Genomic DNA, 25,091 nt, shown 5'->3' on the forward strand with positions numbered 1-25,091 from the left:
TCCGTCTATTCTTTTACGTAGGGACTGTCCAGTTTGGCCAATGTACATAGCAGAGGGGCATTGCTGGCATATGATGGCGTATATTACATTGGTAGATGTGCAGGTGAATGAACTAGTGATGGTGTGGCTGATCTGGTTAGCTCCTGTGATGGTGTCGGTGGTGTAGATATGTGGGCAGAGTTGGCACCGAGGTTTGATGCGTGGATTCAGAAAATAAATGTTTGAGAAAATAAATCTTCTTTCTCCGTCTTCGGAGAACCCATTCACAGATTATTGCCATGTATGCTCTGTTGTTCTTGGATGGGGAAAAAGTTTCTGATGACTCCATGAAATCTTGGGCCTGTCAAGTCTCCCAGACAGCATATCTCTGCTTCAGCAATGCTGCAGATGAAGCCTTTGTAGAGTACATCTCCAGACCTTCTGCAAGGACTCCTATCATCCGTGTCTGTTTTTCCCCACCATCTTGCAGCAGAACAACACTTTCCCATGTGTTCAAAAGCCCTCTATGTTCATAGGTTCCTACATATTAAGGCCATTTTCATCATATAGCCTGACCTGCAAAACACATGCTTATATATGACTTTCCTAAATTAATTACTATTTGAACTAGGGATGTTAAATATCAATTAATCAGCTAATCAGTAATCGATGGAATTTTCATAGATTACTCAATAAAGTGTGGGGCAGAGCTCTCGCTATCCTGACTACACCTCTACCTTTTAAGTGTAGTAAGCGTCGCCCGCAGCTCTTACTACACTTAAAAGACAGAGGCACAGTGGGGAACCTGGGGCGAGTGGGACCTGCTTCAGTTCCCGCTTGCCCCGGGTTCCCGCTGCACTGCCTCTGCCTTTGAAGTGCATTGCTTACATGTAAAAGGCAGAGACACACAGCAGTCAGACTGGCATGAGTGGGGACTGCTTCAGTTTCTTTTCATGCTGTTTCCCACTGCGCCTCTTCCTCTCTCCCCCCTTCCTCACCTCCTCCCTCCCCCTACGGAGATGGTGCTGGGGGGAACCAGCTTTTAAGCCAGAAGCAGCAAATGGGGGAGAAGCAACCAGTTGACCCAACTAATAGGGTGGCCGACTAGTTGCTTACATCCCTAGTTTGAACTAAAGGATACCATTAGAAAAGCATCCAATCTTGACTTAACAGTTATGGAAAATCCACTATTACCCTTGGTAAATTGTTCAAGTTGTTAACTTGCATATTTTTAAGAGAGGACAAATTATTTCTAGTCTGAATTTATCTAGATTCCACTTCCAGACATCCGATCCTACAATACCTTTGTCTGATAGACTGAGGAACCCTTCATTATAAAATTTCTTCCCCCTAAGATGATTATATATCTGATCAAGTCACCCTCCAACTTTTTCTTTAATCTAAATGGATTATGCTCCTCTTCTCTTTCATAGCAAAGCATTTTTTTAAATCCTTTAATCATTCTTGTGGCTTTCCAATTTATCAACATCAATTTTGAATTGTGATCACTGGAACTGTATACAGTAATGTAACCTCCCTACTCCTACCTTCGCCCTTATACTGGTATAACACAGTGTAGATCTGGCCTTAGTTTGGTAGAATGTGATAATATTTACAAAAATAATTAAAAGAATTAGTGGAAATTGCAGGATAGCAACACTTAAGGAATAGGGATCCAAGCAACTGCTATTTTTAATTACTGTGTTACTAGTAAATTTGTAAACCACTGAGTACTGTAAATGTATGATTATGATAAATGTGTGGTGATGATAATATTACAGGATGAAGATGAAAAAATTGAACTATAAAACAGAAAAAAAATGGAGTGATGAAGTATGTGTATATGAGCAAAATAGAATATAGATTGAATAGACTTACCATAATAATGGAATATTTTTCACTAATGATAATTATTATTTGTAATTATATATTTAACCCTGCATTGTCAAGAAACAAGACCAGATATGGACTTTTGGGTATCTTTCCCCCCCATATTTAAAATTGTATTATTTTCCAGAGTAGCTATATCACTTTGGCCTTATATATCAGTCTATTATTTTGATATGTATAGCTAGCTTCTTGTTGTATAGGATTAACTTTTTTGCAATTAGACTTGCCCTAAATACAAAATTAATCTTGTTCTTTGTTCATATTAACGTCCTAAATTCTAAGGACAAGTCTGTACTGAATAACATGGTTATCCTTCTAATATGTTTCTTATCATAATTCCAAGATGTATTATTCAGCCTTCATCGTGCAGCTAAGCCCAATAAGTTCTAAATATTTTTCTTTTGCTGGGTTACCTATAGCACTACATAGAATAAAACCTGCTTATGTTCATACACACACTTTTTCAAAATGGGTTTTGTCACTTATGTTGTGCCTCAATATCTGTCATAAGTTTATTTACTTATGTAGTTTACATTTAACTTATGCAAGTAATTATTTATAAATGATTGAAGCTGAGCTTTTAGCTTTGGCTGTGAGCTCTAGAAGATACATTTCTCCATGATACTGACTAGAACTGTCTGGAGACAGTAATTCCATTTCACTGAGAATTTCCCAAGTTCTCAAAATGTAGTTTAGTTCCAGTTTAGAATAAAAAATTGGACTTCTCCTGAATCAGAATTATCATTCTCCTCCCAGCTCTGCTGCGTGCCCAAGCTCCACAATAGTCCGCCTGGTTGGACTACCCAAGAGACAGGGATCCTGGAAACTCCAGCTCCAATTCTGTTAACCCAACAGGGCACCCCAGAATTGGGGAGCCTGAAAACCTAGACAGCTGCAAGCAGGAGAATCTAGTAATGCTGCGAGGAGTTACAAGTCTGGAAGCCTAACCTTCCGTACAGCTAAGGAGCTGGGCAAATCAGCTAGAAAGAAGCCAGGTAGATTTCCAATGAAAGTCTACCTGGCTTCCAGCAAAATTTAGCCAAAACTGACATGATCTGAAGGTGCATTAGAGTTTCAACTAATTGCAAAAAATGTTGAGAAAAATGTGATAAAACGAGTTCTCAAGTTGAACCATTCAAGGCTTGCCATTGGCCTCTGTGTATGTCTTAACCAGTGGCAATTGCAACAGATTTTTTAATTTAACTGTAGTCTCCTTACTAAAGGGGCCTCTTTCTGGACTTCTGGGAGGATTCTTTGTGCTGCAGACTAGCCCTAGAGACTGGAACTCCCATGAGCCCCTGAGGAAAAAGGAGGAAGCAGGGCTCGTCCAAGCATTTTGGGATAGTAAGAGGGTCTCCGTTCTGGGGGAGAGGAGCCAGGCTGCAGTGGACAAGCTTTTGTCCAGTCCAGGAGCTGTTGTGTTGCAGCTACAGCCTGGGACTGGGAGCCTGTGGGGTTTGGATCTGGCAGGCTGCTTCATTGACTGCTGATTGCCCTAGAGGGGAGAGACTCTGGCTGTGCTTGTGACTGCGGGATTTTGCAGCTGGCTTTACAGCTTTGACTAACACACACAGGACCTGCACAGTGCTTTCTCTACTCCAGCTACAGATCTTCAAGTGCACCCACACAGCAAGTGTCTGGGACTCTGAATCCAGAGGAGTACACACTTTGGGGTGGGATAAATGGTAGCAGTGCAAATGCCAGATAGATAAGTTCCATTTATTTCTGTTACTTTAATTGATTTTATTCACTTTTAATCTGTTAAACCCTGTTTTTTTTAAATTGTTAAGTAAAGATATGTTATTCTAATTTAATCAATTAGATGTATATTATTTATAATTGTTGTCCTGGAGTTAGATCCAGATTATTGCTGGAATAATTTTATTCCTGGAGGCTCCCAAGGCGCACCATTGAGTGTGTACTGGGCCAGCCAGGTGGAGGCACCGCCATTGCATATTCTTTAGGTGCCAGGGACTGCAGCAATGGGGTGGATAAGGAATCGCCAGCTAAATATCATCACCATTGAGGTACTCAGGATCTCCTTTTATGGTAGAAACATCAGGCGCCCAGGTACGCATGAGTGTGACCTGCTCCCGAGTAACCCAGGGAGGAAAAAAGGAGTTACATAAGTCAAACTTTTCACTTTAGAAAAAAGCCAGAACTAATTTGTTTTTGAAGTTGTTTTAGTGATTTTTATTTAAAATAATTTATTTCCATCAATTATTCCATGTTTCTGCATCCTTACTAAGGGTTATTGTGGATTGATGGTATGTGTTTTTGATTGTGACCGGTGTAACTGTATCAGTTACCAATTAAGTATGTCTTGATATTGACTGCAGAATTATTATTTTTAATAGTCTATTTAATACCATTAAAATTCAGATGGGTCTTATCAATGCTTGATTAACAAAAGAGATTATTGGAGAATAGAGACAGATAAGGCTGCTGCTAAGGTTGTGAACGACTAGTCGACTAAGGTTGTTTTGTATTTCTGATTGACTGTATAAGTGTTGATACATGGGTTCCCATACAAATAGACAAGTTTTTACCACAGTCACATTAGCTTGTATTACACTACTTATCCATCAGCCTTAGGAAAGGAAAAGCTTAGTTACCATTAAAAATGCAAGTTTGTTTACAGCAGTGGTTTTCAACCTGTGGTCCATGGACCACTGGTAGTCCATAAACTATGGCTAAGATTTCAGTAGGGATCTGCACTTCCATTCAAAAAATTTTAGGGGTCTGCAAAAGAAAAAAGGTTGAAAACCACTCGTCTACAGCATACTTGAATGAGACTAGACAGTGGTTACATTTCAGAGAGGTAGGAAAAGCTACAACTTTGAAATAGTAAAGAGAAATAATAAATCTGGGGGTGGAGATCCTGGTATTAAAGGATTGAGTGGTATGCATGGATGTGCCCTATATTCCTTCCTATGGAGCGGGGGCTTCAGCCTTCCTGCTCTCCCTAAATGGTGCCTGGGGGAGGAGGGACTTCAGAGTTGGAGTAGTCCCAGACTTGTGAGGGAGTGCACTGCCAGCTGGCCCCTTTAACATGCCTGGCTGCCTGCTGCTTAGCATGCCAGCCTACAGCAAAAAGCCCTGGAAAAAAATAAAATAAAATAAAGCAGAGCACCTCACATGTCCTCGCATAATTGGGTCTACCCATATAGTCCCTAAGGATAGGTTAGATTCCCATTTAATGAGAGAAGGCATTATAGTCACTTTCTCATGGCTAAGGCAGGGCTCAGAAATAGGCTTCCACTCATTATTCTGTTGAGCAAAAATAGCATAAAAGAAGTAATCCTTAAGGAAAGGTAACTTGCAATAGTTTAAAGGAATGGCACTAGATTGTGGTGAGCAATACAACCCCGCTGGATCATCAGAGTTAGCTCCTGGTGGGCTACTTCTGCTATGTTTACCTGCTCAACGCAGGTCAGGGTGATCGCAGCTCCCATTGGCTGGGAACGGTGATCCATGGCCATTGGGAGCTGTGATACCTTGTACCTGCAGAGGTGTAAGTAAATACAGCAGTGAGGGGGCCAGTCAGGGACTAACCCTGACAGACCAGATCTGGCCTGTGGTCTGTTGTTTGCCCACCCCTGTACTAGGTAGAGGATATGGTTATTTAAGAAAACTAACACCATCCACTTGCATTTATCCAATATACACTTTACAATTGAAAGCTTGTATGTCGGTCTAAAGTTTCTATAAACTTAGAATTGGAAGAATGTCAGTTGCCATTTCTGATGCTGTCTTAAGTTCTTGAATAATGTGTGGTGAAACAGAAAGATGCATTCTATGTTTGTTTTTGTAAATAGACTGTTAGTCCTTAGGCTGAAATAGTCTTGATAATCTTCCAGGATGTCTGTTCTGTAGGGATTTGGGGTAAAATTGATGGTATGTTCTCAGATGCAAAGGATGGATAGAAAAATGCTGCTGCTTAGTTCTTATGTACTAGTTGTCTGATTTATCCGTCATTGATAGTTTATTGTTGCTGTGGGATTTGTTAATGTTTGCTGTGTTGTCCTTATGTTGTCAGGTTAATTATTAGAATGCTTAGAACATTTTGCATATGTTTTTTTCCATTATTTCCTTGTATTTATTTAAATAAAATTGTTCCGCCCTTACCCCATCCTTGACAGAACAATGGTATTTTGATTATTCAGAATAATTGGCCTAACCATTTATTAGGTTAAAGCAGTGCATAATTATAGTTGAAAGGTTTTTGTTGTTTTCTGCTTTTGTCTCCTTGATATGTTACTCCTCTTTAATCCTGTTATCTCCTTGGACAATGACCATGTGGAGTAAGACCAGCTCAATGCTGCTACAATTGTATAATAAAGCTAAAGCTTAGAAGTTAAAGGAAATGCTGGTAGTGTTGAACATAATTTTCTAACTGGAACTTTTATGTATTCATTATTTTTTCATCTTGCATTAAAGTATTCACATCAAAGTACAAATAAAATGAATCATTCATTTTAGGAGGTATATAATGGAATAGGGGTAATTTAATTTTAAGACTATGAAACAGAAAATGATCCAAGAAACTTTTGGTCTAGATAACCTGCCTTCAGTCTTGGGCCAAATCATGGGAAGGCTGCTATGGTATGCTGTCAGTACAGATTTAAAAGATAGTATTATTAATGCCACTGCCAATCAGCATGGTTTTATGGAAAGTGCACTTCAAATGTTATAGTGTTTGATGTCACTGATTTGGTTGTTAAAGGTCACTTGGATATAATATACTTCTGTAAGGAATTTGGCTTTGTATTTGTATTTGTATACATATTTAAAATATATAAAACATTCAAACATCAAACATCAAACAAAATCAATGTTGGCATATTACATAGATTTTTAATTTGTTTGAGTTCATAAAGTAATTAGCGGTGAGGAGTCCTGTGACACCTTATAGACTAACTGAAGTGTAGGAGCATAAGCTTTCGTGGGCAAAGACCCACTTCGTTAGATGCATGTGGGTCTTTGCCCACGAAAGCTTATGCTCCTATACTTCAGTTAGTCTATAAGGTGCCACAGGACTCCTTGCCGCTTTTGCAAATTCAGACTAACACGGCTACCCCTCTGATACTTGATAAAATAATTAAAAATGGAGTCATCCAGTGAGAATGTTTGTGGTAGGATCCTGGAGGTATCTGTTCTTGGCCCAATGATATTCAATATTTTTATCAATATTCTAGAAGAAAATGCAAAATCAGTGCTGGTAAAATGTATAGAAGATAAAAATATGGGTAGAGTGGTAAATAATAAAGGGGCCAAATCATTATACAGACTAACCTGGATCACTTACTGAGGTGGGATTATTGGAAGAACATGCCTTTTAACAAAGTCAAATGCAGAATTATACCTCCAGGATTGAAGAATATAGGTCACACTTATGGGACCATACCTTTATAAACAGTGACTATGAAAAGGACTTGAGTCACGGTAGATAACCAGTGGAAAATGCAATGTGGTAAGTATGACTCTTTGATGTATCAGAAAAAGATATTCTGTGATTCAGTGGTTGGAAGCTGAAGCTAGAAAAATTCAGTGTGGAAATCAGGAATAATGAACATTCTCACCAATTTACATGATTGTTTCCCTGGGGTACCTACAGTTGTGAAGCACCTTCTTAATGTCTGCCCTTACTGTGTTCAGCCTTGTCAATGCCCGCTAGGGTTCAGCTCCCCAACTCCACCCACCATTGGCAAAATGAGCACTCCCACTAGGCCACACAAGCCCCGCTGTGTCTCTACAGGGTAGCAGTACACACACTCCAACCCTCAGACTGTCTGAGCTTCTCCTTGGAGTGTAGTGTCTGATCCATTGACCACTCATAGTACTTGCAAATTGGCTGCTTCCAAAGAACAGAATATGTGAGAAAAAACAACAAATGGTCTGGTAGCACTTTATAGATGAACAAAACATGTAGATGGGATCATGAGCTTTCGTGGGCACAGCCCACTTCTTCAGATGACCGGAGTTATGAGTTGTAACTCCTTAGGCTATGACTACATCGCAGCGTTACTTTGGAATAACTAATGTTATTCAGAAATAACAAAGAGCGCTTCTACAAGCCATTATTTTGAAATAATTTTGAGCTGGAGGACTTCTTACTCCAACTCCTGTAACCCTCATTTCAGGAGGAGTAAGGGAAGTTGAAGAAAGAGTGTTCTTCCTTCGACTTCCTGCTTAGTGCCAAAAGCTGAATTAAGCTATTTTGACTTCAGCTACGCAATTGATGTTGCTCAAGTTGTGTAGCTTAATTTGAGTTTTGCCCTGCTGTGTAGACGTATCCTTGGAGACTGACAAAAATATATAGGATCATGAACTTTCGTGGGTAAAATCCACTTCTTCAGATGAGTGAATTGGGATTTACCCATAAAAGCCCACGATCCTATATATTTTTGTTAGACTCTAAGGTGTCACAGGACATGGGCTGTTAAAAAGCATTTAAGTAACCATATAATTGCTGAACATTTCAGTAGTTATATGCAAGGTGGTAGTCAGCTCCCCATGAGCTGGTGCGTGTCAGTAGCCAACTTTGCCTTTGCGTACACTGGGAGCCTGCGTGTAACCGAGAACATTAACTCATCAGTACATGGTGTGTTACACTATAACATCCCTACACAGGACTACTCATTGTCACACAAAACTTGTTCAGTCTGTGCAGGATATTGTTAGCGCTTCTGTCTTTATCAACTTTGACTTCTTTGAGATCAAGTACTATGACTCAGTATAGTACCAACCAATCATTTTGCAGTTAGGAAAAAAAATAAAATTATTCAGTAGTTCTCTGTTGTTAAAAATACAAAAAAAAAACACAAAAAAATATTTTAAAATTGACTCTGAGTGATTTGTTTTGCTCCTTCTAGTCCTCTACACTTAATTATTTTCTTCTAAATTTAGAGCTCTCTTTGACTACGACAAGACTAAAGACAGTGGCCTTCCTAGTCAGGGACTGAACTTCAAATTTGGCGATATCCTCCATGTCATCAATGCTTCTGATGATGAGTGGTGGCAAGCACGGCAGGTGACACCAGAAGGAGAAAGTGATGAAACTGGAGTGATTCCAAGCAAACGGAGGTATATTTAATGATCTTTGTTCAGTTTGAGATCTTTGCCATTAAAATATGGTTGTATTCATGCCCAATCAAGTACTGTGTTCTCTCAATTTAATTGTCAGCCATTCCACCAAAGTGTTTTTATGAGAAACTAGAAAAGTATGCTAATCCGCACTAGATTATTAGATTATTATTTATTAGCAGGGCTCGACAAATAATACAATCTACTCACCTGTGGCGAGTAGATTGCAACTCGGAAGAGCCAGGTTCAGGCGATCTGCGCATGCGCAGATTGCCGGACAGCGTGGCTGGCGAGCGAGCCTCGCCACAGTTCGGCGAGCCCTGTTTATTAGCAACAGGCATTTGCACCCTAGGGGTTAGAGCTCATGGCTGAAGACAAGGAGACCTGGATCCCATTCCCAGCTCTTACTTAGGGAATGTCATTTTAACCTCTTTGCCTCCATTAAAAAAGGGTTTAATCATGCTTCGTTTCCCTTATCTGCTTTCACATCTACAAATTAAGAAGAAAAGGTACAATACTGTTTCTTATGGAGTTGTTTGTCATGACTCCAGAGTTAGCTGAGTCCGAAGTTTTCAATTTAACAGAGGCTTTAATCCTTTATTTTGTGAAAATCTCAATAAAATGACCCAAACAATAAAACATACATAGTAAACTTTGTGTACTATTTTAATGTTTCATGGTGGTTTGATGAAAATTGGGATGATACAGAAAAATAGTAATTCTAAAATGACCCTTTTTCAGAGTTTTTCATGGGATTTGTTTTTGGGGGCTGGGGAGGAGGAGAAGATATCCTTTGCAAAAAATCTATTGCTTTGATCTCTATGAATCACCCCACATGTTGTCTGTTGTGTGCTGAATAATATAACATACTTTATATTGAAGGTATTTATCAGTGACATGAGTTTGAATTTTTTTTAATAACAGGAAAAAAATCAAGCTGAATTTTCTATATTTAGCAGTGATGATATAACATCTCCACTTTAGACAGGAAAGAGATGTCTGCAGGAAAGTTCATTGAGATGGGAAACAGGTGCCCATGGGTTTAAAATCTCTGTTGATGGTTTTTTGTTTTGTTTTTTTTTCCTTCCTCATGCACCTCATTCATCATCTTATTTCCCTAGACCATGAAATACAACCCTAGAAAGCAATTGTGTCATCTCATTTAGAGAGACTATATAGATTTGCTGTGGGCAGTCAGGAGTAGAACCCAACGATGAAAATCCTGTCCATATTGAGGTCTGTGGCAAAATTCCCATAGGCACCCATATGGCCAAGATTTCACAAGAGGTGCCTGACATAGTAGACTCAAATCTTCTCTCTTAAGACAAACTGGTTTTTAGATTATTTTATATCTGACCATTAACGCACTAGCTTCTCCCAGAGCCAAAGCTAAAACCAAGATTTATGCTGTGTAATATGCTATGCTGTCTCCCAGGCATTTGTGACCCGCTAGGAAGCTGTGTATCAAGTCCTCCCTCCTCTGATAGCTGAATTAAATTTAAATTAGAAATTATTCCGGTAGGTGAAGTGCTAGAGACCTGGACTGGAGATGTCAGGGTGCACAGATCAAAGCTTACTGATGATTCATGTGCAATGTTTTGTGGCTGCAGATGACACTTGTTTCTTCATTCTATTTTCTGGTTTATTTACAGAATGAGAGAACATTCTGTAGCACACATCTGTAATTAAACAATTATTATAATCTGTAAATTATGACTGCCACGCAAAATACAGGTACAAAATACATTTGACTTTTATGTGAATAAAAAGAATATCCAAAGTTGTTTTAATAGATGCTAACATAGATTTTGGAAGAGGTATTAAATCTAAGCCTTCTGGTTTTAAAACCATATTAAATTAAAGGATTAGAAAATCTAATGCAAGTGGCAGATTATTTTACATATCCTGTTGTGAGGTTTCTGGCACCAATCTGGTGCTGGGTACTGCTAGAGGCAGTATAGTGGACAGGATAATGGATGGAGTGCCTTAAGATTTGCTTTGGTTTAAACTAAGGAATAATGACAAAGCTGTGGCCTCATACCGAAACATTTTAATTCATCCTTACTGGATCCCTGCTGTTTGAGAATTAAAATGTATATTGTCCTGTATAGACTGACAATATGTATGTGTGCACACCTCATGCTATCATGCTGCCAGCACATCTTCAACAGATTTGTAGAATGATAGCTGTCGTTTTTATAGCATTAAGTATGGCAGTATAAGGATCTTGTTGAGAGAGTAACATTTTTCCCTTTTGCATTTTTCTTGCAGAGTTGAGAAGAAAGAAAGAGCCCGCTTAAAGACAGTGAAATTTAATTCCAAAATGAGAGGAGATAAAGTGGTAAGTTTATGAAATGTTAATTACATTGTTCATTAACATGGATAGTAACATGTTTAAATAGCTTATGTATGTGGATGTAACTTTCCTTATTTAATGCTAAAAATTGAAAATGTCCATTAGACAGTAAGTTTATTCTAAAATTTGCAATTTAACAAATGGTAATTTTATAAACAACTCAGACAGTTTTGCCACAGTGTTCCCATATGTGTCTGAAAAACTAGGTTAGGAGTGAATGTTACTGTCAATAGTATAATATACAGAGAACGCCATAAACATAAATGGTCCTATATGGTGATAAATTGATGCCAAAAATAGTGTAGTATTTGAAAGCTATGGGTCTTTAAGGTGGATCACAATCATAATTATGTTCTTGGGGAGAGAGAGTGACTTTGTTCCTTTATCTTAAAAAGGGGCTACTCTCTACAGTATTTTTTTAATAGTTAAGACCTTTAAACCATTTTTGTCATTAGGTATGTCTGATGATAATTAACCTACATAAGTCAATTAAGGGATGTGTGAGAGAGATTCTCATTGTCAGTTAAGTGTTAACCTACAGCTTTTGTTATTGGTTCATCAGAAATTGAAGGGTAGCTGGTGCATTTCAAAAACTGCTGTTTTAGAGGGAAAATGGCAAATATTAAGACAGAGGTAATATTTCACCAAATTATTACAAATGACCCGAAAAAGAATTGGAATACATAGCCTTCCAAAATAATCTCAGGAAAAATCCATTATTACTGTTTTTAACATAGTCTAACCTTTTTTTTCAAAATTTAGAACAATTATATTGGTCCTGCCTTGAGGGCGGGGGGCTGGACTCGATGACCTCTTGAGGTCCCTTCCAGTCCTATTATTCTATGATTCTATATTCTGCAATGATTTTGATCATTTTGAGCCCCGAGTGATTCATAGAATTCTAAAACTGGAAGGGACCACAAGATGTCATCCAGTTGAATCCTCTGCACTCATGGCAGTACTAAGTATTATCTAGACCTGGGGTGGGCAAACTTTTTGTCCTGAGAGCCTCATCGGGGTTCTGAAATTGTATGAAGTAGGGAAGGTTGGGGGAGGCTGTGCCTCTCCAAACAGCCAACTGTGACCCAGTCCCCACTTCCTATCTGATTCCCCCCCCCCCTCGCGCCTCCTGGGGACCCGAACCCCCTATTCAACCTCACCTGCTCTCAGTCACTTGCTCCCAGTCTCCCCAGTACCTCTCCCCTATCCAGCCTGCCTGCTCCTCACTCCTAATTGCCCCCCCAGAACCACCCCAGCTCACTGACTATGCTGCCTAGCCAAACCTGTAGCCACGCCACCAAGAGCACCAGATTAGGTGGTGCTACAGCTATGCAGCCCAGTCAGAGCTCCCAGCTGTGCCGCAGCAAATGACCTGCCCAGGTGCTGGAGGCACCAGGGATAGACTCCCTGAGTAGGAGCTCAGGGCCAGACAGAAGGGTCTGGCGGGCCCGATGTGGACTACAGGGTGTATTTTGTCCCTTTCTGATCTAGACCATCCTGACGTGTGCACACCCACTTGAATAGTTGTTGGAGACTTTTACCTTTGCATTATCCATCAGGCTCGCTGTGGTGCCCCCTTGAGTGCCACGCTCATGCATCAGTATCTCAGGCATCATCAGCCCGCAGTTCCTTCTTAGTGCCCATGGTCGTTACCTTTGGTTTTTTCTTACTCTTCAAACTTCATGCTCCAGCTATAAATAGTTGGTTTTTCTAGCAGATGAGAGAGTAAGTAGCTGTTCACTACTGTAGTTAGTCAGGGTCCTGGTGAGAACTTTGCCCCAGGTGGGGTATGCCCCCATCTGTTGGTTTTATGCCCTGCTCAAGTGCCTGAGGAAAACTTACATTAAAGAAAAGTGTTGCACCTGTCAGAACTTTCATCCCAAGACACAGAACGAATGCAACATTCAATTGAGGGCCCTCCTCATGGAAGATACTCTTTGCCCAACTCTGGAGCCAGGCCAGCCAAACACCACACCCTGCGGTATATAATACACTCCTGGGCTCTTCCCAGTGCCAATACTCATCACTGGTGCCCAAGACTCAGCACTGAACAAGTCAGATCAAGGGACACTGGGCAAAGGATCCTGATCAGACCACTTGGCCACACTGGAGCTGCAAGGGGACGCCCCCTCCCGCCCCCCAAAGAGATCATATAAGGCAGGGATGGGACACCTAAGGCCTGGGGAGTGGATGCAGCTCCTTGCTTGCCTGGATCTGTCCCCTGAGGTTTGGGGATTCCCCCCCCCCACACACACACACACACCCTGCATTGGGGAGTCCCCACTGGTGCTGCCAGCCCCTGCCATTCTTAACCGGGCTGGAGCACACACAATCTACTAGCCTCCTCCCTCTGCCTCCCCTCCCAGGCTCTGGTTTGCAAGGGTAACGTAGAGAATGTGTCTCTCCTTTTCAGTCGGTGGCTGCCTCAGTGAGGTTTTTTTTCCTTCTCACTTTTGTGGCCTCCTCCTGATTTTTCTGTGGGTCAGCAGCCCCCAACCCAAAAAAGGTTCCCCACTCCTGTATTACTATCAAATGCCTTCTGAAAATCAACGAAGCAATTGTAGATGTTCTTGTTCTTTTGCCAAGCTTTCTCCGCTATCAATCTTAGTGCCAATATCTGCTGTATGGTACTTCTGTCTTTCCTGAATCCCGCTTGCTCATTCGCCAGATGTTCTTCTGTCTGTGATCTCAGTCTCTCCGTCAGTATCATCATCAGCACCTTGCCTAGATGACTCGTTCAGGCAATCGTTCTGTAGTTTTTGCACTCCAATGCGCTTCCTTTCTTGTGTATTGTCACTAGCACAGATCTTGTCCATTCCTTAGGTGCCTTCCCTTCTTTCTACTCTATATTACATAGTCGGTGTGTTTCCTGAATCATACTTTCTCCACCATATTTGATCATCTCTCCCATGCTCTTATCATTTCCAGGGCTCTTGTTGTTCTTTAGTCGTTTCACTGCTCTTTCTACTTTCTCCTTCAAAATATCAGTTTCTCTCTCTATGCTCGGTGGTGATATCTCTTTCAGTTCTTCTATCAGTCTCTCTGAGACACTCAGGTCCAACTGTGCTTTGCACAGATCAGTACAATATCTCGTCCATCACTGCACAACCTTCTCCATGAGCACCTTATCATTCTCGTCTTTGATTGCCATCTGCTTCAGCTGCCACTTCCTATTAATATTCCTAATCATTTTATACACCTCCCTGATCTTACACTCATTGTAATACCTCTCTATATCTTCACACTTCTCCTCTAATCAATTCGCCTTATCCATTCTGGCCACTTTCCTTACCTCGTTGCATTTGACAGTATAGATCAGAAAGTGACTTGGGTGGTGTTGGAGTCATATGGAGTGGATAGCAGACTGATATGGTTGTTGAACGATATCAACGATAATGCTGAGGCAGCGTTGTGAACATGCGGAGAGTTGGGAAGTTGGTTTAGAATGAGACAAGGAGATCCGATATCACGTGTATCTTCATCACACACCTAGAGAGAGCGATGGACAAGATCAAGGAAGAGGTAGAAGGGATATCGGTGCACGGGATGAGAATTAACAACTTGAGGTTTGCGGATGATATAGTTATCATCGAGGAAGATGAAGAGAAGCTAGCGAGAATGGTGCAGGTGCTAAATGAGGAAGGGAAGCAGTATGGACTGATTATGAATATTGATGAAACGAAGACAATGGTATTTGGAGATAAGGAAATAGGAAGGAAGATCAGTGTAGATGGGATCCAACTAGAGAATGTAGAGAAGTTTAATGTATTTGGGGAGCAACATGACGTATGATCTAAACTGTAAGAAGGAAATAGCGACTAGAATAGAGAAAGCAAGAGTGAGTTTGAAGGCAATGGATAAGATCTGGAAAAGTAAAGTGATTAGCTTAGGAATGAAGCTGAGCAACTTGAAAACGTGTGTATTTAGCAGCATGTTGTGCAGATGTGAGACTTGGGTAATAACGAAAGATTCTAAGAGAAGGATATTGGCATTCGAGAGGAGTTGTTATAGGAAGCTCCTGAGAATAGGATGCATGCAGAAGGTCACCAAGGAGGAAATATATAGGAAGATACAGCCGAAAGAGAACCTACTTCAGAAGGTTATACAACGGAAGTTACAGCTATTCGGACATATCTGCAGAATGAACAATGAGTGAAAAGTTAAGCCGTTGGTATTTGGCGTAATAGATGGTCCGAATAGGAGAGGCAGACCCCACAGATAATGGGTAAATGATATAATATATTGGTGTGGAGCTAATGTAAAGAAACTAAGCCACCCTGCACTGAACAGGGGAAGCTGGAAGGAAATACTGAGGGAGGCATCGGACACCAATGGGAGTTGAGCCCATGGATGTTGATGATGATGATTTCTGTATTAAAGGATTCATCACCGTCTCCGAGGAGTGGTAGGTGACCCAGACTGATGGCTCAGCTCTCAGTGCCAAGAGAGCAAAAGACTCTCCCACTGCAGCTGGCACCACATGCAGTGATGGATCTTTCTAAAGTTCCCTACTATAGCAATCCAACCATGAAGATTGCCCAGAAGGCAAGAAGTAGCACTGTCCTCTGAAGCTGAGGCGCAGACCCTTTTGTTGCCATGCCCTGAGTCTCCACATCTGCCCAGGTCACCAGTTCACCGTTACAGATTGCCACTAGAATGACCTACGTAGCCACATGGAAATGATTCATATGTTGAGTCACAGTCCAAGAGGTTAGGCCTGAGCAAGCCTCTCTGCAGCTGATTCTGGATTACCTTATGAATCTCAAGCTCCAAGGTCAACCCTTTGGTAAGTTAAGGTCCACTTGGCCACTATACCAGCCTTTCGCCCTCTGTTCCAGGGCAGGGCAGTGTTCACTCATAGCATGATGGTACAGTTCTTAAAAGTTCTGGAGAGGCTCTGTTTCCAAGTCCAGGGCCCAGTTCCTCCATGGGACTTGAATCTGATGCTCACCTAGCTCATGAACACTCCATTTGAGGCCATGATGCCCTGTTCCTTTCTTCTGCTCTCCTGGAAGATGTTATTCATAGTGGCAATGACCTCTGCTCAAAGGGTCTCTGAGATTAGGGCAGTTGCATCAAAGCCACTCTGTGTTCTTCACCAACAAGGTCCAGTTGTGACCACATCTGTCTTTCCTGCCCAAGGTGGTTTTGCAGTTTCACACAAGCCAGGATCAATTCTTGCCTGTGTTCTGCCCAAAGCCTCTTAAGTCCGAGGAGGTGCACAGCTTGCTCTACCTGGATGTCAGGAGAGAGCTAGTCTTCTACATCGATAGGGCCAAGCTATTTGGCAATTCAACACAATGGCAAAGAGGATGAAAGATTATCTAAGATCCACCCAGAGCATTTATTCTTGGATCACTGTCTGCATCTGATATCTCTATGATCAGAAAAAGGTGCCTGCGCCAGTGATCAGAACTATCCACTCAATCAGAGCACAAGCTTCATCAGCAACCTTCCTGACCCAATTTCTGATATCTGCAGGGCCCCCACCCGGCTGTCCATCCATACATTCACAGGAGGGTGGTGTTACAAGTCACACATCTTTGAACTCTGAGCCCACCTCCAGGGACATCATTTATGAGCCAGTTAGAATAGAATCAACACGAGCAAGCAAATGAAGAAAAAATGGCTACCTATCTTTCATAACTTGTTCTTTGAGATGTTGCTCATGTCCATTTCATTACCCCCCCTCCTGCCCCTCTGTCAGAGTTGCCAGCAAAAAGGAACTGAGAGGGAGCAGGGCTGACACTGCCTGACATACTGTAGGGATTCCGACTCTCCCTATAGCATCACCCGTCGTCGACTTTGGGGAATTGGCTCTGACGGCGGCGGCGCTATTTGATTCGGGCCACTGTCCTCCGACAGTGCCCACACAGCCTAGGCTTTACCCCTTCCACGGATAGTTCGGGGCGTCCGAGCGTTGGCGGGATAGTCTGGTGCCCCCTTGTTCCGCGCCCTTATCGTCGCCCCCATGACGTGCTTTTCCCGCTGGCTCGCGGTGGCACAAGTCTAAAACGCCCCTTGGTTGCTTTCTTGGGCATTTCTTTCTTGGCTGCTCCGAGAGGGGGAGAAGGGGGCCTGGCCCCACCCTCATTTCCGGGCCCCAGCCCAGGGCCCTAAAGGACACGGACCGGTTTCGGTCCAGGTCCAGCTGACAGGGGTGTCCTGCCAAAACCTGGCAATCTGCAGGGTTTTTACATGGCCCCGCCCTGGGTTACTTACTCTCCGTGCTGTCTTCCTTTCCCTGCTGCTGGCTTACCCGGCCCTCCGTGGGCCAGCCACTCATCACTCCGGATGACCTTCTGGACTGTGTTGCTTCTCGGGTGTCTGCAATGTTCCCCATCCTCCGGGGACGAAGGCTCCAATCCCCTGCCGTTTGTCTTCCTCCAAACCCCCTTCTCCCTCACACAGCCTAGGACGGTGTTTAAAACTCCCGCCGCGCCCGGCGCCGGAGGGGAACGTCATCTTGACGTCACCAGCTGGCTCCGCCCCTCCTGCAGCGTCCATGCCACCGCGCCTGAGGCTGTCAGCTGGTCTGCAGCGTGGATACACCCGGCACAATGCCAGTGCGCGCTTCCCCGCCGCCTGAATAGGGCTTTTGCTGAGGGGGTTTTAGTGCGGGATTGCAGGGCCCCATTACATATACCAATACATGAGTGTGGTACTCAAGACGGCGCCATGTCTGACCCTACAGATACTGCTAAGGCAAAATTCTCCAACTGTTCACATGAGTACACATACACCTAGAATGGAAGGAACATGAACAATATATCTCAAAGAACAACAGCTATAAAAGGGTATGTGTACACTACAAAGTTAATTTGAACTAACGGACGTTAGTTCGAATTAACTTTGATAGGCGCTACACTAGCGCTCCACTAGTTCGAACTTAATTCGAACTAGCGGAGCGCTTAGTTCGAACTAGGTAAACCTCATTCTACGAGGACTAAGCCTAGTTCGAACTTACTAGTTCGATTTAAGGGGTGTGTAGCCCCTTAATTCAAACTAGTGGGAGGCTAGCCCTCCCCAGGTTTCCCTGGTGGCCACTCTGGCCAACACCAGGGAAACTCTATTGCCCGCCTCCCGGCCCCAGACCTCTTAAAGGGCCACGGTCTGGCTACAGTGCCCGTGCCAGGTGCAAGCCTGCCAGCACCCAGCCAGCAGACCCTGCACCTGGCACGGCTCGAGCCAGCCACCCGATGCCCCCCAGCCCTCCCCCTCTTCCCGGGACCAGGCTGGCGGCTCCCGGGAGCTTGCCCAGGACCGCAAGAGGCGGGCACCCGCCTGGTCCAGTGCAGACATCGTGGACCTTGTCCACGACCTCCACACTAGGCACAGGAAAGCGGCCGTCTAGGGCAGGAGAGCTGCCAGCCTGGCCACCCAGGAGCAGGTTTGCATGAAAATCAAGGTGGTCCACTGAGACCCCCGACCCTGAGCCCTGAGCTTAGAATGGCCGTACTGGGTCAGACCAAAGGTCCATCTAGCCCAGTAGCCTCTCTGTCAACAGCGGCCAACACTAGGGACCCTGGAGGGGATGGACCAAAACAATGACCAAGCCATTTGTCTCGTGCCATCCATCTCCAGCCTTCCACAAACAGAGGCCAGGGACACCATTTCTACCCCCTGGCTAACAGCACTCCATGGACCCAGCCTCCATGAATTTCTCACTTCTCTTTAAACTCTGTTCTAGTTCTAGCCTTCACAGCCTCCTGCAGCAAGGAGTTCCACAGGTTGACTATTTGCTTTGTGAAGAACAACTTTCTGTTATTAGTTTGAAGCCTGCTACCCATTCCTTTCCTTTGGTATCCTCTAGTCCTTCTATTATGGGAACTAATGAAGAACTTTTCTGTATGCACCCTCTCCACCCCACTCATGCTTTTATAGACCTCTATCATATCCCCCCCTCAGTCTCCTCTTTTCTAAGCTGAAAAGTCCCAGTCTCTTTAGCCTCTCTTCATATGGGACCTGTTCCAAACCCCTGATCATTTTAGTTGCCCTCCCCTCTCCCACCCTCTCTCTTCCCCTCTCCCACCTCCTTTTCCCAGTCTCCCCCAGTTTTGTTCAATAAAGAGATTCTATTTTTGAACACAATTGTCCTTTATTTTGTACATCAGGAAGGGGAGCTAGGGAGGGGTAAGTGGAAGGAGGTGAGGGAAGAATGTGGTATGAGCCCCCGATGGGGAGGACTGGGCTGGCTCTGCGGGCTTCTGGGGGTGGAAGCTCTCCTGCAGCCCCCCAATTGCCCCCCTCCCCAGATGGCAGCCTGCGGCAAGTGCAGCCAGTCTGATGACCGAGTGCTGTGATGTGCCCATGTGGGTACTCCGGGCAATCCAAGCCAGGACTGCTTTGCAAGCGGGACACCCCTGAAAACTGTCTGTCTGGGGTGGGGGTCGGGTCCTTTTAAGTACAGCCCTCGGCTAGCCTGAGACAGCAGCTCCACGCTCTAAGTCCTCATCTGATGCCCTGCCGGCACTGCTTCCGGCCATCCTTAACCCCGGTTCAGGGTCCACTCTGTGTGGACATGCTAGTTCGAATTAGTAAAACGTTAATTCGGACTAGTTTTTTAGTCTGGATGCGTTAGTTCGAATTAATTAATTAATTCGAACTAAGTTAGTTCGAATTAGCGCTGTAGTGTAGACATACCCAAAGGTAGTTAACCAGTTTTTCTCCCTTCCTCTTGTAACAACTTTTATGTACATAAAAAGTGTTGTTATGGCCCCATTCAGTCTTCTCCTCTTAAGACTAAATTAACCCAACCTTTTCATTCTTCCCTCATAGATCATATTTTCTAGAATTTTAATCATTTTTGTTGCTCTTCTCTGGACTTTCTCCAATTTGTCTACATCTTTCCTGAATTGCTTCAGTTTTACAGACAGATCAAACCCCTTAGCATAGGAATAGTAGCAGGTGTTTCCAGATCTTCTGTAACTTAATAAGCAGAGATGAAATACATTTTCCGTTTAAGACCTTATCTAAATTACAAACGTGTTGACATGTTAGCCAAAATATATTTCAAAATTCTTTGGAAATAAGTATAGTTTTATTTATAATCATTTTAAAAGCAAAGAGAGCTAATACAATATATCCAGAGTAGGCTACTGCTAAAGATCCCAAAGATTTATTTTTAATTGTGTTTACTTAGTATGAATTTTATAAATTTTGAGAATCAAATTAAAAAGACAAGGTAATAAGATTATGCATACATAGTTCTGATAAAATAGCATTTATCTTTTGTTGGACCAACGTATGCTTTCTTTTATTACATGGTTCCTGTTAACAGGTACTGTGTCCCTTAAGATAGCTTGGTGTACTGGTAGGCATCTCTTCAACTGAGCAACCTCAAAAGAACTTTGTTTAATAAGGATTTTTACCACAGGAGTTTAAACCCTGTTTGGGTACCTGTTTACCAAATAATGTATGCTATCTCCATGGTACATACTGAAAGTTTTAATTAGTTGTAATAATGGTAAAATGCAAAGTATGTTTGTGTAGTTTTGACCATCATGTATTAGAAGGAAAAAATACCTTTAGTTACTTTCTGATGGCCAAAGTTAGTATTGTTTATGTGGTTTTTTTAGTTTGTACAGGAAAAATTACATATTGGACTGAATTGAAAAATATTCATATTGCCATTTGAATATTATACCATGCCAACTGCATTGAATTTACTATGATTTTATAGTAAATTTTATAATTTTTATTTTAAATTATATAGTAATTTTATAGTTAATTTGAATTTACTATAATTTTGTGACTTTTAACATTTTATAACTAAGCAATTTTTTTACAATGATAAAGATTACTCTTACTTACGTTACTCTTCAAGTTTTTCACATATTACTTGTAACTGAAGTCCTCAACCAGTGAAAGTCACAAAAGAAACATTCTTAGACATTTAAATATTTGTAGAGAATGTTTTCATTAAATGAAAATAATTTTGTAAAATATTACCATACAGTATATACCTTGAGAAAGGTAAATGCATGTTTTGTAATTTATCATAAAATTCTAAGCAGTTAACTGAATTAACTGTGTAATAAATCATCTTTTATGTTGACTACAACAAAGTTTGTACACAGTCACTGTGTACTAAGGAAGCACCGAAAATATGCATGAAATACTGAGTGGAAAAACAAACTACGCTTGCCATTGATAGAGAACTGCATTTCTTTCTTTATAATAACATTTTCCTGTTCCAAGCACTCATCATTCTTAAGCTGTTCATAATCTTTTGCTTCAGCTGCAAATTTTAATGTTTCAGTTTCTCTTTCAAGTACCCTTAGTACCATTCAGTAATTGGTCATATAGGTTTTTCCCTGGAAGTAACTATATGAAGATACCTACCTGCAGTATTTCGCATATATATTATATTCTTCTACTTTGGCACTTTCAAATATCATGTATTGACAATTCTTACTGAAAGGGTTCTATGTAAGGAAAACTGAAAGACTGGAGCTTGCATGATTATCATTTTTTCTTATTTATTCTTTTAATATACACATTTATCTCATTTTGCTTGTGCTGCTTCTGTTTTTAACAAATTATTGTGTAATCTGTCCAGATTTTGCAATGATCTATTAAATATTTATAAAATTAAAGTGTCTACAACTAATAAGCAATTCTTTCTAGCCTTTAAAATGATATTTTTATTAAAAATCATCTTTTGGCTAATGTTTTGTTTAAATCAGTACATTATTATTATTTATTTTGCAGTGGAACTGACTCTGACCATTATACATGCAGTATATGAAATTATTGTGAAATGGTTTTAATATAATAAAGTTTTCTGTAGAAGTAATCAAATAAAAAAATTAGTTAAAAGCACTGTTACATTATTCTAATAAACAAAAATAGCTAAAGGAGCTAAATCTTTTTGCTTCATGTGGATTGCAGCAACATTCTTTGTCACATCTTTCCATAGTGTTCTTTTGAAGTTGAAACATTTTATTTAACTTATGCTTCATGGTAACCTTTTGTCCTCATGCTGTAGTTGCAATTGTCATGAGAGATCTTCATATATGGAAATCTGTGGTAAAGGCATCTCATATTTTCCATCTATTCTGTAAAATGTGATAATCCCTGAGAGGCAATTCTTAGCTGCCTTCCAAAAGCCTTCAGCATAGTAATCCTGATTCACTAGATAAAATAAATTGTATGTGGTTGTTAGATCCAGGGTTAATTTCAATTTAAGAATGATTGATGGAGCTCTGTACTTAAGTAGCCATGACTTCGTGCCATCACCTTAGGTGCAGAAGTTCGGGAGGACCAGAACCCAGAACCCTGCCTATACTATCTGTAGTTGATGCAGGCATATGATTGGTTAGATGCCAATTCTTCTTTGAGTGTTTGTTCACATCTATTCCAATTCAGGAGTACGTGTGCCACATGCATAAATGTTGGAAACTTTTCCCCTAGCAATTCCTGTAGAGTCGGCGGTGTAAACCCTAGAGTGGTACCACTATATCAGTGCATATATACTACTGCTGACTCTGCCCTCCCTCCCCTGCCCTTACCATCCATGGTGACGTTGGAACTGTAGCTAGCTCTTGCTTAGCAAGTGCCTAGTTCCTAGCGGTAGCTCTCGTTTTTCCCTGGTCTTCGCTATGTTTTCCCCGTGATAAAGCTCTTCAAGCAAATAAAAGGACAGTAGGCGAATGCCCAAGCATTCAGCCTCCTGTGGTGCCAGGGCATACCTAACGCCTCAGGCTTTAAAGTTTGCACAGCTTGCGAACTGTGGTCAAACACTGGACCATGACCGGAGAAAATCCCCGGTGCAGGAGGTCCAGGACATGCTGTCAACTCTGGCCCCGAAACTGGCACCATCGAGTCCAGCACATGACCATACACTGAGAGACATGAGCTTGGTGCAGGTCTTGAACTCCCCTTTGCTGGACACCTTTGAAGTGGCCAGAGACCTGATAGAAATCTCAGAGGCCAAGGCATCCATGGTGCACAACAAACCGTCAGGACCACACTGCTCAAGGGGAAAGCTGGCCATGGTCTGTTGACCACAGTCCACGGAATGAAACTGAGACAGGTTTTCCTCCTCGGAGTTTCCCCTATAGCTGGCGCAATGTCCTCCACTGCCAGCACGGCAAGAGAGTCCAGCACCAAGTGCTAGACTGGCACGGAGGGATCAACGCTCGACACAGAGATCAGTCTCCAGATTGAGGTCACGGTCTAGAAGTCCGAGGTGCCGCTCCCCTTCCAAGCCTCCGAGGCACTGATCTGGGTCCCAGACAAGGTCCTGGCACCAACATAGTCAGCACCACTGTGGCTGTCCCATTCTGAATCAGAGTCAGACTTGGTATCGACCGGGTCTCGACGCAGCCTGTCTCGATGCAGTACAAAGGACCTGCCAGCACAGTGGCAACTGCATTGGCCACTGCCTGCACAGCGGCCCTTCTGAACCTCATGGGCTTACCACAAGTCCCAGGGCACTCCTTGGTCGATAGTGTCCACAAGTCACAGATCCTGTTCTCTTCGGGACAGGTGCCGCTTGAGCACACCATCTGCAGTGGAGTCTTGTCCACCTAGAGGGCACAGTCCACCCCCAGAAGCTAAGGAGAAGCCACCGGGGAAAGGCCATCAGGTGGGCCCCGAGGACACTGCCCAGACCCAAGCCTATTTATTGTTCTCCCCAGATGAAGCAATGGCAGGCATCTCTATGTCTGGGACTCCACCCATGGACCACAGGTCATATCAAGAGTTGCTGCGTGGGGTGGCGCAGAACATGAATCTTCTGGTAGAGGAGATACAGGAACCCAAGGACCCAATGGTGGACATCCTTGCACATGAAGAGTCATCCAGGGTGGCTCTGCCAATCATAAAGAAAATAGTCGAATTACATGACCCTATGGTAGACCCCCATCCACTATCCCTCTGGCAGCTAAAGGTGTTGAGAGAAGGTACTTTATTCCACCTAAAGGTTATGAGTTTTTATACTCACACTCACCCCTCATCGATTGTGGTCTTGACAGTCAACGAGATGGAAAGACAAGGCCAGAAGGTCGCAGGCCCCAAATCAAAGGAGGCCAAAAAGACTGACCTGTTTGGCAATATAGTTACTTGACAGGGGGTCTGTAGCTAAGGATCGCGAATCAGCAGGTGATCCTTAGCAGGTACGCCTTCAAGTCGTGGGACACTTTAACAAAGTTTAAGGAGAGGTTGCCCCGCAATGATAGGCAGGAGTTCGGTGGCATGCTGGAAGAGGGCTTCACAATAACTTGAACTTCCTTTCAGGCAGCCCTAGATTTCACGGACTCAGAGATACAAACTCTCTTGACAGGGGTATCGCTGCACTGCTGTGCATGGCTTCAGGCCTTGGGTCTGCCCCAGAAGTCCAGTCTACATTACAGGATCTTCCATTTGAGGGCAATAGCCTATTCTCAGAGCAGACTGACAGTAAGCTGAATTCCCTCAAGGACTCTCAGGCAACCATGAGATCCCTGGGGAGATGCATACCCCAGCATCCCAAAGGTGCTCCTTCCACCCTCAACCTTCCCAGCAAAGGTTTGTGCCCAGACAGCGCCAAAGAGCAGCAGTGCAGGCACAATAGAAACAAAAACAGGAGGAGAACCACCTCACAGCAGAATAACCAGGGGAATAACTGCTCCAAGCCTCCCCCAGGCCCCAAGCAGGCCTTTTGAAGGTGTGCCAAAGAGCAGAGCACCAGACCTATAGGATCTGTTCCCCTCTTTTTAGTCAGATTATCCCACCACTACTGTGCGTGGGCCAATGTTACGTTAGATTGTTGGTTCCTCCACGTGGTTGGAATGGG

General features: G+C 42.7%; 1 protein-coding gene across 12 annotated transcripts in view; it reads left to right on the forward strand.

Annotated features, from left to right (window-relative positions):
• The window catches only part of DLG1 (discs large MAGUK scaffold protein 1), a 360,129-nt gene that overhangs the window by 266,294 nt on the left and 68,744 nt on the right, over positions 1-25,091 (forward strand). For all 12 annotated transcript variants that reach the window (XM_075938333.1, XM_075938326.1, XM_075938327.1 and 9 more), the window contains 2 exons: positions 8,779-8,955; positions 11,227-11,296. In XM_075938333.1, the coding sequence (XP_075794448.1) occupies positions 8,779-8,955; positions 11,227-11,296 (247 nt within the window). The remainder of the gene's footprint in view (positions 1-8,778; positions 8,956-11,226; positions 11,297-25,091) is intronic.

This window comes from Pelodiscus sinensis, chromosome 10, assembly GCF_049634645.1.
Source record: "Pelodiscus sinensis isolate JC-2024 chromosome 10, ASM4963464v1, whole genome shotgun sequence".
Lineage (NCBI taxonomy): Eukaryota > Metazoa > Chordata > Testudines > Trionychidae > Pelodiscus > Pelodiscus sinensis.